Below are 15,540 nucleotides of genomic sequence, written 5' to 3'. Positions count from 1 at the left end.
AGGGCAGAGGAGGGGGACAGCGTGACAGAGGGCAGAGGAGTGGGACAGGGGGCAGCGTGACAGAGGCCAGAGGAGGGGGACAGAGGGCAGACGAGGGGGACAGCGTGACAGAGGGCAGAGGAGGGGGACAGAGGCCAGAGGAGGGGGACAGCATGACAGAGGGCAGAGGAGGGGGACAGCGTGACAGAGGGCAGAGGAGGGGGACAGCGTGACAGAGGGCAGAGGAGTGGGACAGGGGGCAGCGTGACAGAGGCCAGAGGAGGGGGACAGAGGGCAGAGGAGGGGGGCAGGGATCAGAGGAGGGGGCAGCATGACAGAGGGCAGAGGAGGGGGACAGCGTGAGAGGGGGCAGCGTGACAGAGGGCAAGGGAGGGGGACAGCGTGAGAGGGGGCGGCGTAAGAGGGGGCAGAGTGACTGGATACAGAGGGGGCAGTGTGTCTGGATGCAGAGGGTGCATTTTTGCATACAACTAAATAAGTAATTCTGTCTTGACCTAAATACTTATTACATGTTTTTGACCCAACTACTTCTAAAACAGGACTGCTCAGTAATTATTTTGGAGGGGTGCCTTAAAAAAATTATATGGAGACTCTAAGGGTGCCGCGAACTGCAAAAGTTTGGGAACCACTGGTCTATGCAATAAAAATACTTTTTTCAGAACTACAACAAGGACATTTGTGCATAATAAATAGAAACTTTAAATAGGCTATAGAGTTAAATTGCATTGCCATCCCATCAGAGACATCTTCAGCAATATTTTGAGTCTTACCCACTTTCAAAAATACCCCACACAGATTCACTGTTACCTCTATGTTAGCACACTTTGACCACTGATTGAGATCACCTCCAATGTCAACTCCATTTTAAATATTTGTGTGTAGTATGAGGGATTAGAAAGAAGCAGAAACTAGTCCTATTACACAATTTAAAGCATTTTTATGGCTGCATGAGGTCAAGAGGCTGGTTGTTGGTTTTTTTTTACTTATAGCTGTTCCAATTGTATTCTGACATATTATGTCCATAATGTGGATAGGATTAAATATTTTCCAAGAAGAGAACTTTTGAACGTAAAAAAGAAAAACAAGTCGCATCATGAAAGAAAAAAAGAAATCTGGATGACAATATAAGAAGTCAATAATCACCATAACAATTTTGCTTTTTAACTAAGACCTTAGGGAATTGATTGCAGATAAAGCTTAGGTTTATTTTACAGTGATATAACAGTATTCACATAACTGCATTTTGTTATTACACTTTACATTGTGTAGATTAGTTATATTAACATGTTTATGTATTAATTCCACCACTGTTAAGAGTCACTGTACCTCTTAAATAGCAACAAGCCTGTTTGTTATCTGTGTGAACTTTCATCAAGAGGCCAAGGATGAAGTGTGACTCTCACCACAGATGGGGCAAAGATTTAGCCAGTTTTTATATAAACAATATTTATGTAACATAATTGATGGTTACACAGGAAGTAGCATCCTAACTATTTCGTTATCCAATGTTTAGTTATTAAAATATAAGCATGTTTATGCTGTGAGTGTCCGGTTTGAAATAGCTTACATGGCAACCTAGGCTGGGGAATATGTTAAAACATTTAAGGCATACTTGCCAACTCTCCCAGAATGTCTGGGAGACTCCCGAATTTTGGGTAGGTCTCACAGACTCCCGGGAGAGTTGGCGATTCTCCCGCATCTAGCCCATCTGCCCACTTCAATAAAATTAAAGCCGGAATGTACGTGCGGAGGGGGCGGGTCCTTCGAGATTGGCGTCATTTTGGCCTCTCCCCCAGTGATGTAATGCTTGTTTTGTGCCTTTTTACACTGTAAAAAGACCCAAAACAGGCTTTACGTCAATGTGGGCGGGGTCAAATGATGCGGATCACGAAGCCCCGCCCCCTCCACCCATTCACCTCTCCTGCCCTCCAGGATCTCCCGGACCCGGCCAACATAAGGTTGGCAAGTATGATTTAAGGATATGATTTTAGCAGTACAAAACTAAACAGGAGGTGCTTAGAGAGTTAAGTTTCAAACACATTATATTACCATTAAGCTTCATAAATTATCTTTCCTCAATGGTGGAAGAAGCTGTGTTTTGCTGTCCCTACAAAGGTTTGTTCCTGGATTTTATTTCCTGAAAATGTCCCTGTTTTTCAGTATAGAAAAACTGGACAATGCACTTCCTCTTATTCTGTATATTGGGTGAACTAACGCTATCTATTTTTATGTTCTAGGTTTTGTAAGTTAACATATTTAAGAAGAGTATTTAAAATCTATTGAAATTACATTATATCCAAGTTTATAAAACAACTGGTGACTTATTTCACAATATTGGTAACTATGGTGTTGCAAAAATACAATAAAGCAGATTAATTTAATTTGAATTGTTATTTCTGTATAATAGGTTAAATGAGAAACAGTTTAAAGAACAGTTATAACATTCAAATAATCACAAATTGTTCACTGATTCCTGACCACTGCTGCTGTGTTAAAAGTAAAAAATGTAATGTAATTTTTCGATTTCTCTCCTTTGCAAACAGCAAAATACACATTGCACAGCTATGAAGCTGTCCATGCATGTAGGGGTGTAATTCAACATTTGTGGGCCGCATAGCAAAGATTTGGCAAGGGCCCCCATCTGAAACCTCACATTCTTGTGGGGCTTTAACAGAGAAGGCAGCCCTCCTTTAGCTGTGGTCCTCATAATTGCTGCCCCCCTGTACATATTATAATTATACCCTTGCATGCATGGAAGGTATTTTCAAGGCAATTCAATCTGTTTTCAACCATATTCCACAGATTTCACTCAGTGTATGGATTGAAAAAGATCCAGTTTCCCAATCAAAATACCATTTTGATTGACAGGCCAGAACAGAAAATGCAATCAAATGATTGTGATCATTACATACCTCCAAACATTTTAAATTTCTAAAGCTTAAAGGAGTAGGTGAGACCCGTTGTGCTAGGAGCGTGTTCACATCACATCACATCACATCATAATGGGCATGCCAACGGGGGTATGACTAGTGCTTCTGAAGCATCAGGCCACATCCTGCTAGAAACACCCTTGAATTTCCACATGGACCACAGGCAACTGCTCTGGTGCATCAGGCACCTGCTCCCTTTGGTTAGCAGAGTTATACCTTTCAACTGCCTGCAAGAAAGGACAAATTTGCCTCCCTATGATGAGAGGACAGTTGGTAGATATGTAATTATGGGTATGGTTACAGACTGACCACAATAATTTGGCACCTTCAATCCTGATGCAATTTGACCAATATAGCCTCTCATGTGTATGACCAAGTTGGACACAAGTCCAGTTGGTCAGACCAAAATATGGTGCTAATTGTGTATGGTCAATTATTCCCCTGTGTATGAATCCACCATAGTAGTGACTAGAGAATGCAGCAATTTATAGGCAGGGTCAAAGATGACACATGAACGGAAAGGAAAGCACAGGTAATGTGACAGACTTCAATATATACAGCTGAGTTCTGAAAGCCACTGATCACAGATAGCTGGAGCACTTTATTCTCCAGATATCAAAACCTGAACATTTTGTAAAGTGAGTGGATCTGTGTTTGTTATCAGATTGGGTCCCTTTTACCATGGGGTCTGTATATCAGTATGGTGGAAGCCCAAGGGGTGAAAACCCTCAGTTCTGCAAGGTTCATTAGAAACTCTAACAGGTGAACATCATCTTTAGTTATTAAAGGTATCTTATTTGTATTATTGTGATGATGATCAGTAATACACATGAGTTTTCTTGCTCTTTAAAAACCAGTTAATGATATGAAACTATCTACTTACTGATAACTATATACTGAAATCCTAGAATTTTAAAATGCAGACATTAACTTTTTCTTCTATACCTAGTGCTCAGTTTTTGGCAAAGAGAGGCACCATATGTAATCCTAAGGTGTTACATATAAAACTACTCTGCGCCAAACATTGTAGAGGTGACAGAAGGAGGCATGGAGGAGGTGAAGAAGCGACTCAGTAGGTCTCATGGTAATGATTAATATCATAACCATATGTGTGTGTGTCCTCGCTTTGTCCTAACTACTCGGGCCATTCCCCCTGACAAACAGCCAAACAAAGCAGCCATCTGAAGGCCAGTATGGAGGAATGAGTGGGAATACACTGATATTTCCTCCATATTTGCCTTCTATCATAGACCCATTACTGCATATCTGTGCCTTTGGTCAATTTTCAGGTTCACATTTCTTGGAAAATGATCATAATATACAAAAATTTAGAAAGAAAAACACTATAGAAAACAGTAGTTATTGGTCCTTGGTAGCCACACAAAATGCTGACCTTTGGGATGTGCTACATATTGTAGTTACTTAGGCTAAATTGATAAAGTTTAGTTGACTAATTGAGCCCAAGTAACTGCTAAGGAAATAAGTAGGGTGACTGAAAGCAGAGTACTGTTCCACAGCATTTCTACCGACCGGAAAGGGTTATGTTATAGAGTCAAGGTACTTAGTAAAGAGGGTTGAGATCGTCAACAATGGGCAACAACTTTATTATATTTCAAAATCTTAGCAAAATAAGCGAATATATACCGTAAGTATTTTCTAAAACCGTCCAGCATGGCATCTGTACAATACTTTTTTCAAAGTAGGTATTTAATCACTAAACCGGGGAGTAGAATTGTTTTATTGAATTCTATTATGTTACATCACTTTAGAATGGGGAAGAAAAGAAAGGCTGTGCAGCAGCTGTTTGCCAGTGGTTTAAAGCTGCAAGAGCTGTATTTTTATGTGCATATAATAGGACAGACCTCTCTGTTTTATAAATCTGTAGTGGAAAATAACCTATATATATATATATATATACCTTATATATAAGAGTTTTGTTTAAGCTAGCAATACAGTAAGTAAACAAAAAATACAGACAGGAATAACAAAACATCAATTAAAGTGGTTGTATACTATTCGGTAGAGGTCTATTGAAAAGACTTCCCAGGTTGTGTCCTCCAGCTCTCAGCTTCAGGTAATTTGCTATACAGCAGGGGTGATGCAGGGAGAAGTTAGAGCTATACAAAGTAGATACTTATCTTGGAGCAAGGGCATGGGCTTGGCAACATCCTCTGGAGACAGAAAGTGTTTTAGTCTCAAACACTAAGATATTCTGCCTTTAAAGATAAAGGTTAGTATCACTTAATGTGATGTCATTCCCTAATACACCTATCTGCAGCCACACTCTTTGGCAACCATGTTGGGATAAAGGTGCAGCTTTATGCCATTTTCATGTGCCACCATCAGCCATTGTTCTTGATACTGAACAGGGACACAGCATGGAGGGCGGTCAAGGCCAGACTGTCTTCTCTCCTGGAGTTGGATGAGCAAAATAACATGGGCCTGGTATTCATTCTGAGTGGTCTGTGGGAAGCGGCAAGGCCCCACACAGTTGTTGATATTGATTTCCTCTGGGAAATGAATGTCCTTATACTCTGCATATGGCTTCAAGTTGATAGTCAGCTCTTGCAGACGGCAGTGAGGTTTTAGACCTGCTCCCCGGTTTTGTCGGGATAGCTTCTTGCGGTCTTGCCAATAAGCGCGAATTGTCTGTAAAGTTTTAAGAAGCATCAGAGAATGCAGTTTCCTATGCTGTTTGTCTCCTAACTGTGGAGAGTCCTCTTCCACAGGCAAATAGCTAACGTTGAAATTACCTTGGCATGAACTTAAGAGGTTTTTCAGAACTTGGGCATGATCACCAGTAGAAAAAATCTCTTTCATGTCTTCCAGTACCTCTTGTGTCTTTTCTGTAATCCTCTGTAGCAATGTCCCATTCAGTCTTCCTTGAATTCTGTTGGCCAGGAGGTTTTTGCTTCCAGGTAAAAACAGAAAAACTAGGGGCTCTTGAGACTCTACCAGCCATTCCAGTGCCTCCAACTCTGTAACATTTAAAAGTTGGGGACGAAGGTCTCCAGCATTTTCATCATTAGGATCAAGGGGAAGATGGACAGTAGAAGATGTTTTAGCATGAGAGGTCATCAGAAGCGTTGATAAATGGGACAGGGTTTCCAGAAACTCATCCTTCTTCTTAAAAGTAACCATAATTTGGCTATCTTGAACACTGTAAAAACACAAACATATCAATCTTATGTAAAGTTTTATTAGTAAAGTAGAAGCAAGTATGGCCATAACTAGGGCTGTGCGATAGGGGCGATCGCCCAGGGTGCAATGTTGTAGGGAGGCGCAGCTTAGGAATGTTTTAGGTTCATTTAGTTAAAAATGAGGGCTAGGGGGGTGGCAATTGACTTTCTTGCCCCAGGCGCTAGAGTTTCAAGTTACGGCTCTGGTCAAGCAAGACAATACAAACATTTATCATATAAGATACATAACTAAGCCATTTTCCCCCACATCAATTTTTTTCTGCACAAAATTAGAATCAGTGTTTTATCACCAAGAGAATGAAGGCTTTTCATGGATAAATTTGACAACAATGCCTTAAGCAGTATAGGTGAGAATTCTGAATACCTACTAAAACTCTATGCATTTGTATAAGACAGTAATGCACAAGATAAGGAGAGATGTTGACATTGTAATGTACATACATTGGTACTTATGAAACAATGCACTAAAGGCACTGACCAGAGACAGACTGTGAATATTATTATTATTATTATTATTATTATTATTATTATTATTATGTTATCAGGCTTATGTCCCAATTAATATGTGCATCCAGCAGATACTGCCCAAGAGATTGGGGTAAATGTATTAAGGTCCGATTTCTGCAAATCGCTGATATTCGGTGACTTTGCAGGCAAAATTTAAAAAGGCAATGTTTTTAAAGGCAAAACTTGCTTTTAAACACATTAACTCAGATACAGTCCTAAAACCATATCCCACCTGCAGCCTCTCCACATACATCTGCAAGAAAGAAATGGTTTAAACTGAGACAATTTGGAGGTATTCAGACAATATCCCTTGTTGTCAGATACCTAATTTCTATCTCCAGAGTTCCAGGAGGCCTATTGGTAGTTTATAACATATGCTATTTAATTCATCTTGCTTGCAAGTATTATCCTTTATTTAGAAATCATTTACATATCACACAGCAAAAATCCGTAGCACTATATAGTGGGGAAATAAAGCATAGTTTTAAAACAAAGCGGTCCAACAAGTACAATTCAGAACAAGCAAAGGCAATATGCAGTACATTCAAAATAATACCAAGAAATCAAGGATACACAGGTGGGAAAGGTGGAAAAGAGAGAGCTGTGCTCAGGAAATCTTACAAAATCTAATGGGTCAGGTGGGTAGGGCTGAGAAAAGAGGGGAAGCAGTAAGTTAGTGAGTGTGGTATGCTGACCTAGGGGTATATATGCGCCCTGAACAGAAAGTCACTGGTATATCTTTTCACTGATTGTTATTAACTTTTACAGAACCACACTTATCATAGGCAGCCTAGTAATAGGAAGCCATGACAGACATGTCAGTTATGCATATGATCCTCATTTATTGAGTCAGAAAGGAATTGACAAATTGACAGTGGTGCAGGCTTGTTCTCATTCCAATTTAGAAACATTCTAAAGTGATTAGAGTGCTCCAGCTACCCTATTCCTGCACAAAATATAAACCAGTGTGAGAAATGTCAGAATAAATTCTGCAATGTAAGATGGAAGTCAGGACAATGTATTATAGGATTACAAAAGACCATTAAATGTTCACTTAAATAAAATAACTACACTATTCAGCAGATAGCCATAGTAGCATTTTGACATTCATTCTTAAACAAAGAAATAATGGAGTTATATACATACCTAGAAGCTGAGTTAGTCTGATCAGGCTTTAAGATGGGGAGATAGACCCCAGGCTGGACACTGTGGCCTACAACCATAATTAGGACTGGTGTGATCTTAGTAAAGCACTTTGTATCCATACCAAACAAATGCCATGCAGCTTCTGCAGTTGAAAGAGCAAGTCCTGTCCATGAGAGGCAGATATTAGAAATGATATTCATTAGAAGACACTCTCTGGTCCATAATTCCAATAATGAAAATAAATGTCTTAAAAAACTCCAAAATAACAAAACAAGCAGGTTTGTACATTTGGCTGTCATAAATTAAAATCCAGCAAGTAAAGTGGACATACCACATATTCTTATATAATTGTCATTAGATATCTATTTTGTCTATTAAACAGCAAAAATATGACATGAAAAATACACTGCTGCTTTGGTGTAAATAATTGATTATTCAAAGTGTTGTTTTAGTGTCTTTTTAACTCAGAAGTAACATTATTAAAGAACACATTTAGCTTACAGCCATTTTGTGAGTTGAACTAATGTTTATGACACACAGCCTATCAAATCACTAGAAAACAGTAACTCATAAATATTCATTGGCCCAGGACCAGGGCTAGCAACTTTTGGCCTGGGGGGCAAACAGAAGCTAATGGGCTCTGGCACTTCTATCAGCATGGTCATATATAGGTAGGTATGGAATAAATTAAAATTGTTATGCTATAATCAAATACATCACCTATCAGCTCCATTCAATGCAAAAACCATTCTAGTGACTGGTATACAATACACAGAGCATTCTAGTGACTGAGAAATAATTAAGAGACCATTTTATTGACCTTTGTACAATGCAAAGAGAATTCTCTTGACATATAAGACACCAAGCATTCTACTAACCGATATACAGTACTCTAATATAGCATTCTAATGATCTCCCTATGATACAGAGAACTTTCTAGTGACCATTACAAAATAAATAATACATTCTAGTGAGTTTAATGCCAACTTTGGTTCTGGAGGCTATGAAGCACAGCTATGAACTGTGCTGCTGCAGGTAGCAATTGTACCAGCCAAGGGAGCCGATGCCCCCTCCTTCCCAGCCAAGCCTGCTCAAAGATGTATCTCTTATATTTTAAGGTGATTGTCCATCATTGGGTGATCACCCTTTATTTTTACCTTCCACCATGTAGCAAATAGGGAGTAGTGACCATTTATTCGTGAACCAGGAGCCAAGAGCCTATGCTTGCAAATATATATCAACATGTACAAAGGACAGTGCAACCTATCCCAGATGCTGCTATATACATATAATGTAAACTGTGAATTTGCATGATTTACAAGATAACTTCAATAAATCATGTTTGTGCTGTTTGGCATGTATAAATAGATTCCTTTCAGTAAAGACTGAAAGCAGCTATAGTCATGACTCTTTGTGCCTTTTTTCCTTACCATCGGAATAGTGTTTAATATGAAAGGACGCATGGAATCTCAGGTCCCCCGGCTCAATTGTCCTTACTGTCCCACTCAGTCTGACGACAAGATAGCGGGTCTCCAATGAAGTGCAGACAACCTATAGATAGAATGCCTTAATCAAGAGTTGCTATGCAATTTGAATAAAAGTGATGACTAAAAAAGCACTAATTATCTGCTTCCTTTCAGACTATAAACTCTCCGCTAAACTCCATTAGACTCATAATCGATTTTTCTAAAAAGTGGAGATGTTGCCTATAGCAACCAATCAGATTCTATTTATCATTTATTTAGTACATTCTACAAAATGATTGTTAGAATGGGATTGGTTGCTATAGGCAACATCTCCACTTTTTCAAACCTGCAGTTTACTAAATATACCCCTTGGACATTAGACAAAATAGTTAAAAGTGCAAAAAATTATATATTCATTAAATAAAAGAGGGCAACCACAGAGGTAAAAAAAACTATTTCTATCTATAATGACAAAAACATAAATAATAAAAAACAGATTAACTGGTAAAATGTGCTGTATCATTATTCTTTCTGAAGAAAGTATAGTAGCCCAAATATGTGACAACAAAATTTTTTGTTCCCAATGTAAGTATGGAACACTGAATAAAGCAACTATTCAATGTATTTTATCTCTATTCAATGTATTTTATCTCTCAATTTTGCACATGCTCTCCAGGTAACTCTGTTATAAAACTATTATAATATTATAGAAACTCACCTGTCCTTGTGGGACAGCTTCTCCTGACATTATGACCTTGGATCCCATTGTGAATGTGTGTGTATCAGGATAAAAGACAGCTAGGAGTAAGTGCAGGTGCTGAAGAAGGGGGGAGATATGCTCCTGCACACTTCCCTGAAACTGCAAGCTGGCCCCAGTCTCCCACTCCACTGTAGGTCAGAAAAAGTGTATGTATTAACATTAATTAAAATGTATGAAGACAGTGGGCTGTGACAACGAAGAGTAGTAGAAATGTGTTAAGGTACAAATGGGAACATTTGTAATGTTTAAACAACTAGTAATGATAAAAATCACCTCTTACTGAGGCAAACAAATAAGTGCTTTTCACAGAAACAAATTCTGATGCATGAGCTCATATGTTTGTAAAGGGAAAATCATAACTCACCTTTTTGAAGGTGCAGAAATACAAACTGTTTTCCTTGAGGTTTTGTGAGAAAATTTGCAAGTTCTTTCATAGCTACCATATTCGCAGAGGGGTTATCCTCTGGGCACACCCCAAACAATGCTTGATGTTCCCATGGCTCCTGTTTAATTGCATTCAGAAAGCCAGTCTCATACTCTCTGAGAAGTCCATGAGTCTCCAGGTTGCCCCAGCTTGTCCCTACCTTTGCGCCACAAACTGATCCCTGAAAATCCCTATCATCCGGAATTATTACGTGCTGAATAGCATGTAACTTTTCTTCCACTGGAAACACGTGTCTCTTCTGAGCCACTCTGGTTAATTCTCTCTCTCTCTCTTCAACATTGCTGGGTAATGTTTGGCAAACAAATGGAAACAAAAGCCACCAACCAAACCTGAAAATATCCATTACACTGCTTGCAAAAAAACAAAAGTAATGGAAGTGGATGAAATAACAACACTACTTTAAACCCCTTTGTTCAAATATGTACTGGGACAAAGGCATCTTTTGAGGAAGACTACCCTTCAATAAGAAAGCCCAGTGTCTTCTAGAGAAATGGTTCTGTCACACCCCTGGAAACTTTTTTTGAGAAAGGAGATGCTGCCAAAACTTCTGCAGAAGGGAGGCAAGTTCTTGTGTTTTGGACACAGCCTAAACCTTGAACAACCTGTGGGATGTATATTCCCAAACAAAGTTCTCCCATGTGTGTGTGTTTTTAAGCAGATGGAATGGGATCCTTAGCTGTGTATTTTTAGACCTCTGCTCCTGTGAAAGAATCTCCTGTACCTTGTCCTTGAACATAGACAGGATAACAATATCTCTATTGAAGAAACTCAATTTACTAGAGTAAAGTGCTGTGTTTTTTGGCATTCAGATAATGGTCAAGCAGGGCATGTAGGGCTGGTTATTAAAGAATGAGGGATGTTTTAGATACATCTGCTTAATGTATAATTAAAAAACAATTTCAGCCTTGGGTATAACTGAATAATGTTGTTCTACAGATTGACTGTGAAACAATAACCCACAATATTGCTTTTGACCTCACTTCTAAGCCCAGTGTTGGCTTCTATTCAGATATGTAACAACAGGGGATATGTGATAACAGGCCCAACAGAGGATATGTGACAACAGGTCCAACAGGGGATATCTGACAACAGGATGATATACACGGGCCATGTGTGAATGGCCCGTGTGTATTAGTATAGGGATCAGTTCCTTTTCTTACAACAAAATTATCACCTTTATCAATGGAGATTATACACTGGTGCCACTGACAGGTAACTGTGTTTGACTATCTGTATTTTTAAGTCTGCTCAGATGTATGAACACTTGAAGAAAGACTAGTAATATATATAACAAATCTTATCTTGGCTATTTAAAGTATTAGGAGGTATGAAAATAGCCAACAGCTGATAATCACATTCTCACACATTTACTGCAGAGTTGTTACATTAATAAAAATCATATTTTACACTCTGTTTTGGGTGGCAGTCTCATGGCTGCCATCTGTATTGTGTGGCGGTGACAAGTTTGCCCTGTATTGTATGGCGATGATAAGGGTTCTATGCATTTTAAGGTGGTCACAAGGATGCTAGGTATTGTGTTGGAGTTATCTCTGAATGCACTCGGATCCATAGTTTATTATAGTAGGATCTCTACATCAGATTCACAGGCTCCTTAAATCCAGAGCTAGTACGGAGCAACCAGGAGGCAGTTAGCACTCCCCATTATCGGCATGCTACATAGGCAGCATTTATACAGGTTTTATCTTCACAGTTATATTGAGGGAGGTGACTGAATGCACTTGGATCAATAGTTTATCATAGAAGGAATTTATTTCAGCCCTTATGCTCCATTAGTTCAGAGCTAGTATGGAACAATTAGGAGGCAGTCAGCAATTCACTCTCCATTATAGGCATGTTTTATAAGCAGCATTTATGCAGGTTGTTTTCAGTGTTATACATAGGGAGAAGATTGCTTTATAGGAGCATTCTTTAGCCATCACAGGCTTATTACTTAATAGTAGAGATGGTCACTGAGCCCCGTGTTTTGGTTTTGCATTCGGTTTTGGATCTGGATTACCTTCGTGTTTTGGTTTTGGTTTTGCAAAACCGCCCTTGCGTGTTTTGGTTTTGGTTTTGGTTTTGTTTTGCTATTTTTGAAAAAAATAAAAAATTTTGGGTCTAAAATAACCTAATTTAGTTCTCCACCAGTTTCTTAGATAAGTGAGGTAATTCTAAAGCTAATAAATTATGAAAAAACAGTTGAATCCCTGGTAGGCCGTCCTTAATGCGAACACTTGTCTGCAAATTATACAGTCAAACCTGGTTGTCTACCTCTTCCATCTTTGATTATTGGCAATGTAGCCATCATCTTTGGGTGTATATTACACCCTACACTTGTAGTTGAATATTAAAAAAGCAGCCTGCACAGACTGTGGAGCTAGAAAGTAGAATTAAATGGACCACGGTACTTTGGTGGCTATCTAAGCCCCCCCCCCCCCGCCCTCCACTTGTAGTTGAATATAAAAAAAAGTAGCCTGCATAGATTGTAGAGCTAGAAATTTGAATATACAAAGAAATGGACAAAGGCAGTTTGGTATCTGTCTGCATCAGATCCCTTCTCCACTAGGAATAAAATAGAAAACTATTCAGCCGTTGTATAATCTAGAATATAAATAGAAATTGAGAAGGGCAATTTGGTATCTGTCTGCATCATAATCATCAACATCCTCATTAGCGCCCTCGTCACCTCCATAAATCTCCCCCTCATCCTCTTCTATTTCCAAAGTGGCATCCTCAATTTGTGTATCAGCGGCTACACTCGGGCTGTTCAGGTACACATCAGCAGAACTGCTGAAAGGGCCCTTCTTTATGGGTACACTAACAGAATGCTCACAATTAGACATTCCACTGTTGGATGGACTCTCCACAGGGATCGGTGTCATTTCTGATTCAGAGCAAACATTATTCTCCAATGCCTTACTGTTATCTTGCAGCTCGGCTTTGACGCGTAACAGTAGTTGTGCACCACTTGTAGGGTCGGTAACATTTTTGGATCTGCCACTAATAGCCAAAGGTGAAGGCCTCATTCTCTCTTTGCCACTGTGTGTGTAGAATGGCATGTTGGCAATTTTTTTTTTATCGCCACTTAACTTTTGCTCAGTAACACTTTTTTTTCGCTTCAACACAGTAAATTTTTTGGGGGTTTTTGTTTTTTGCACTGATTTGGAAACACTCTGTTGTTTGACATCGCCTTGGCCAGATGACGTACTGGAACACTAACATCAGGACTGGTGACAGAACCTGGTTGCTCATTCTGATCGTATGTGGACTGCTTTGAATCCATTCTGAGCGCAAAGCACTTGTAGTGGTAAAAATTATTTGGTAAGATGCTGCTGACAGATATGACTTTTGACAGCCAGAAATATTTTTGCACAATTATGGGGGACACCCCAAAAGCACTGGGGAGTGCTAAAAATTAGTTGGTAGATACTGCTGACAGATATGACTTTTGACAGCCAGAAATATTTATGCACAATTATGGGGGACACCCCAAAAGCACTGAGGAGTGCCAAATATTAACAAAAAATAATAAACCTCTATCCTCCTCTCTTCTCTAGCGATTTTTGTTAGAGCAATTGCAAGAAAAATATTGGATTCTCTGTCCCTGCTCTAATCAGCCTGTGACTACACCCTGCTCTCTCCCTCTGTCAAATGGCGATGGATTGCTGTGGAGGCGTGTATTTATAATGTTGAAGTATCGCGAGAACCGAGCCACGAGATCCGACAACGTCACGATGACGTTCGGCCTCGATTTGGATTCGGAACGGGCGGGAGAGTACCGAGCTGCTCACCTCGGTACTCGGATACCCAAAGTACGGGTGGGTTCGGTTCTCGGGGAACCGGACCCACCCATCTCTACTTAATAGGGATCTGATTGCTTGATAGGAGCCCTTCCTAGCTCCTTCACACATAGATTATCTACCCTTAGACTAATGGGTATTTAGCATACTTACCAACATTTTTGATTTTGCTTCCGGGAGCTGCCGGGGATGAGGTGGGTGTGCAGGGGGCGGGGCTCCAAAATCGTGACATTTTGGCCAAACGCCGCGATTCGGGGTGAATCGCAGCGTTTGAACCGAATTCTGCCCACTTCTCTAGGAAGTGGGCAGATCAGGGAGATTGCCACACTCTCCCGGGAGTCCGGGAGACTCTCGCGAAATGCGGGAGTCTCCCGGAAATTCCGAGAGAGTTGGAAAGTATGGTATTTAGGATATATTAAGTGAGTGCATCCAGCGATTTTTATATTCACATTTATTCACCTATATTCACTTACACCTATATTTCGCTATTTTATCTGTATTTGTTTTTAATGAAGTTAATAAAAGCTATATTTTATATTTTACATTTATGACGTCCATTCAATAATTATATCCTACTTCTCCTGGGAGTATATGTGCACCTATTTTGGAAACAACTTCCTATCTTCCCCCATTTTAAACATTGAGTTTAGTTGTATTTTGGTTGCACCCCTTATATCTTTAATTAAGAGGATTCTTGTAAAGAGTAAGATATTGAGCAAACTCCCAGCAATCAGTGCGACAGAACTTTTCTTTCTTTCTTTGTGAGTTTTGGATTTTATAAGTACCGCCCTCCACGGAGATCCAGCGCCATTTCACAGAGAGACACAGAAGGAGTAGCAGGGTTGTTTATCAGTCTCCAGTGCAGTTGGGCAGCGTCATGAGAAAGAGGAGGGCTGGCAGTCTCCAGTGACATTGTACCGTGACACAGAAACAGAAGAGGTGGCAATTTTCAGTGTTGAAAGACAAATTACAGGGCTGGCAGTGTTCTTTAAAGGGTCCAGTGACATTCTACTGTGCCATAGCTCACACGGAAACAGGAGAGGTGGCAGTTTTCAGTACTGAAAGACACATTATAGGACTGGCAGTGTTATTAAAAGTCTCCAGTGACATTGTACTGTGCCACAGCTTACCCAGAAACAGAGAGGTGGCAGCCTTCAGTGCTGAAAGACACAATATAGGGCTGGCAGTGTAATTAAAATTCTCCAGTGACATTATACTGTGCCATAGCTTACCCAGAAACAGAAGAGGTGGCAGTGTTCAGTGCTGAAAGTAAAATTTCAAAAAGT

General features: G+C 39.7%; 1 protein-coding gene across 1 annotated transcript; it reads right to left on the bottom strand.

Moving 5' to 3' along the window:
* Positions 1–4,504: 4,504 nt before the first annotated feature.
* Positions 4,505–11,005, bottom strand: AMH (anti-Mullerian hormone). Its single transcript, XM_075189974.1, has 5 exons — positions 10,374–11,005; positions 9,968–10,137; positions 9,214–9,334; positions 7,784–7,946; positions 4,505–6,090 (listed from the first exon to the last, which is right to left on the bottom strand). Exons 1-5 carry the CDS (start codon positions 10,795–10,797, stop codon positions 5,199–5,201), a joined length of 1,770 nt encoding a protein of 589 aa, XP_075046075.1. The 5' UTR covers positions 10,798–11,005; the 3' UTR covers positions 4,505–5,198.
* Positions 11,006–15,540: the final 4,535 nt, after the last annotated feature.

This window comes from Mixophyes fleayi, chromosome 1 (assembly GCF_038048845.1).
Source record: "Mixophyes fleayi isolate aMixFle1 chromosome 1, aMixFle1.hap1, whole genome shotgun sequence".
In the NCBI taxonomy this organism is placed as follows: Eukaryota; Metazoa; Chordata; class Amphibia; order Anura; family Limnodynastidae; genus Mixophyes; species Mixophyes fleayi.
This window is presented reverse-complemented; position numbering and strand designations above follow the sequence as displayed.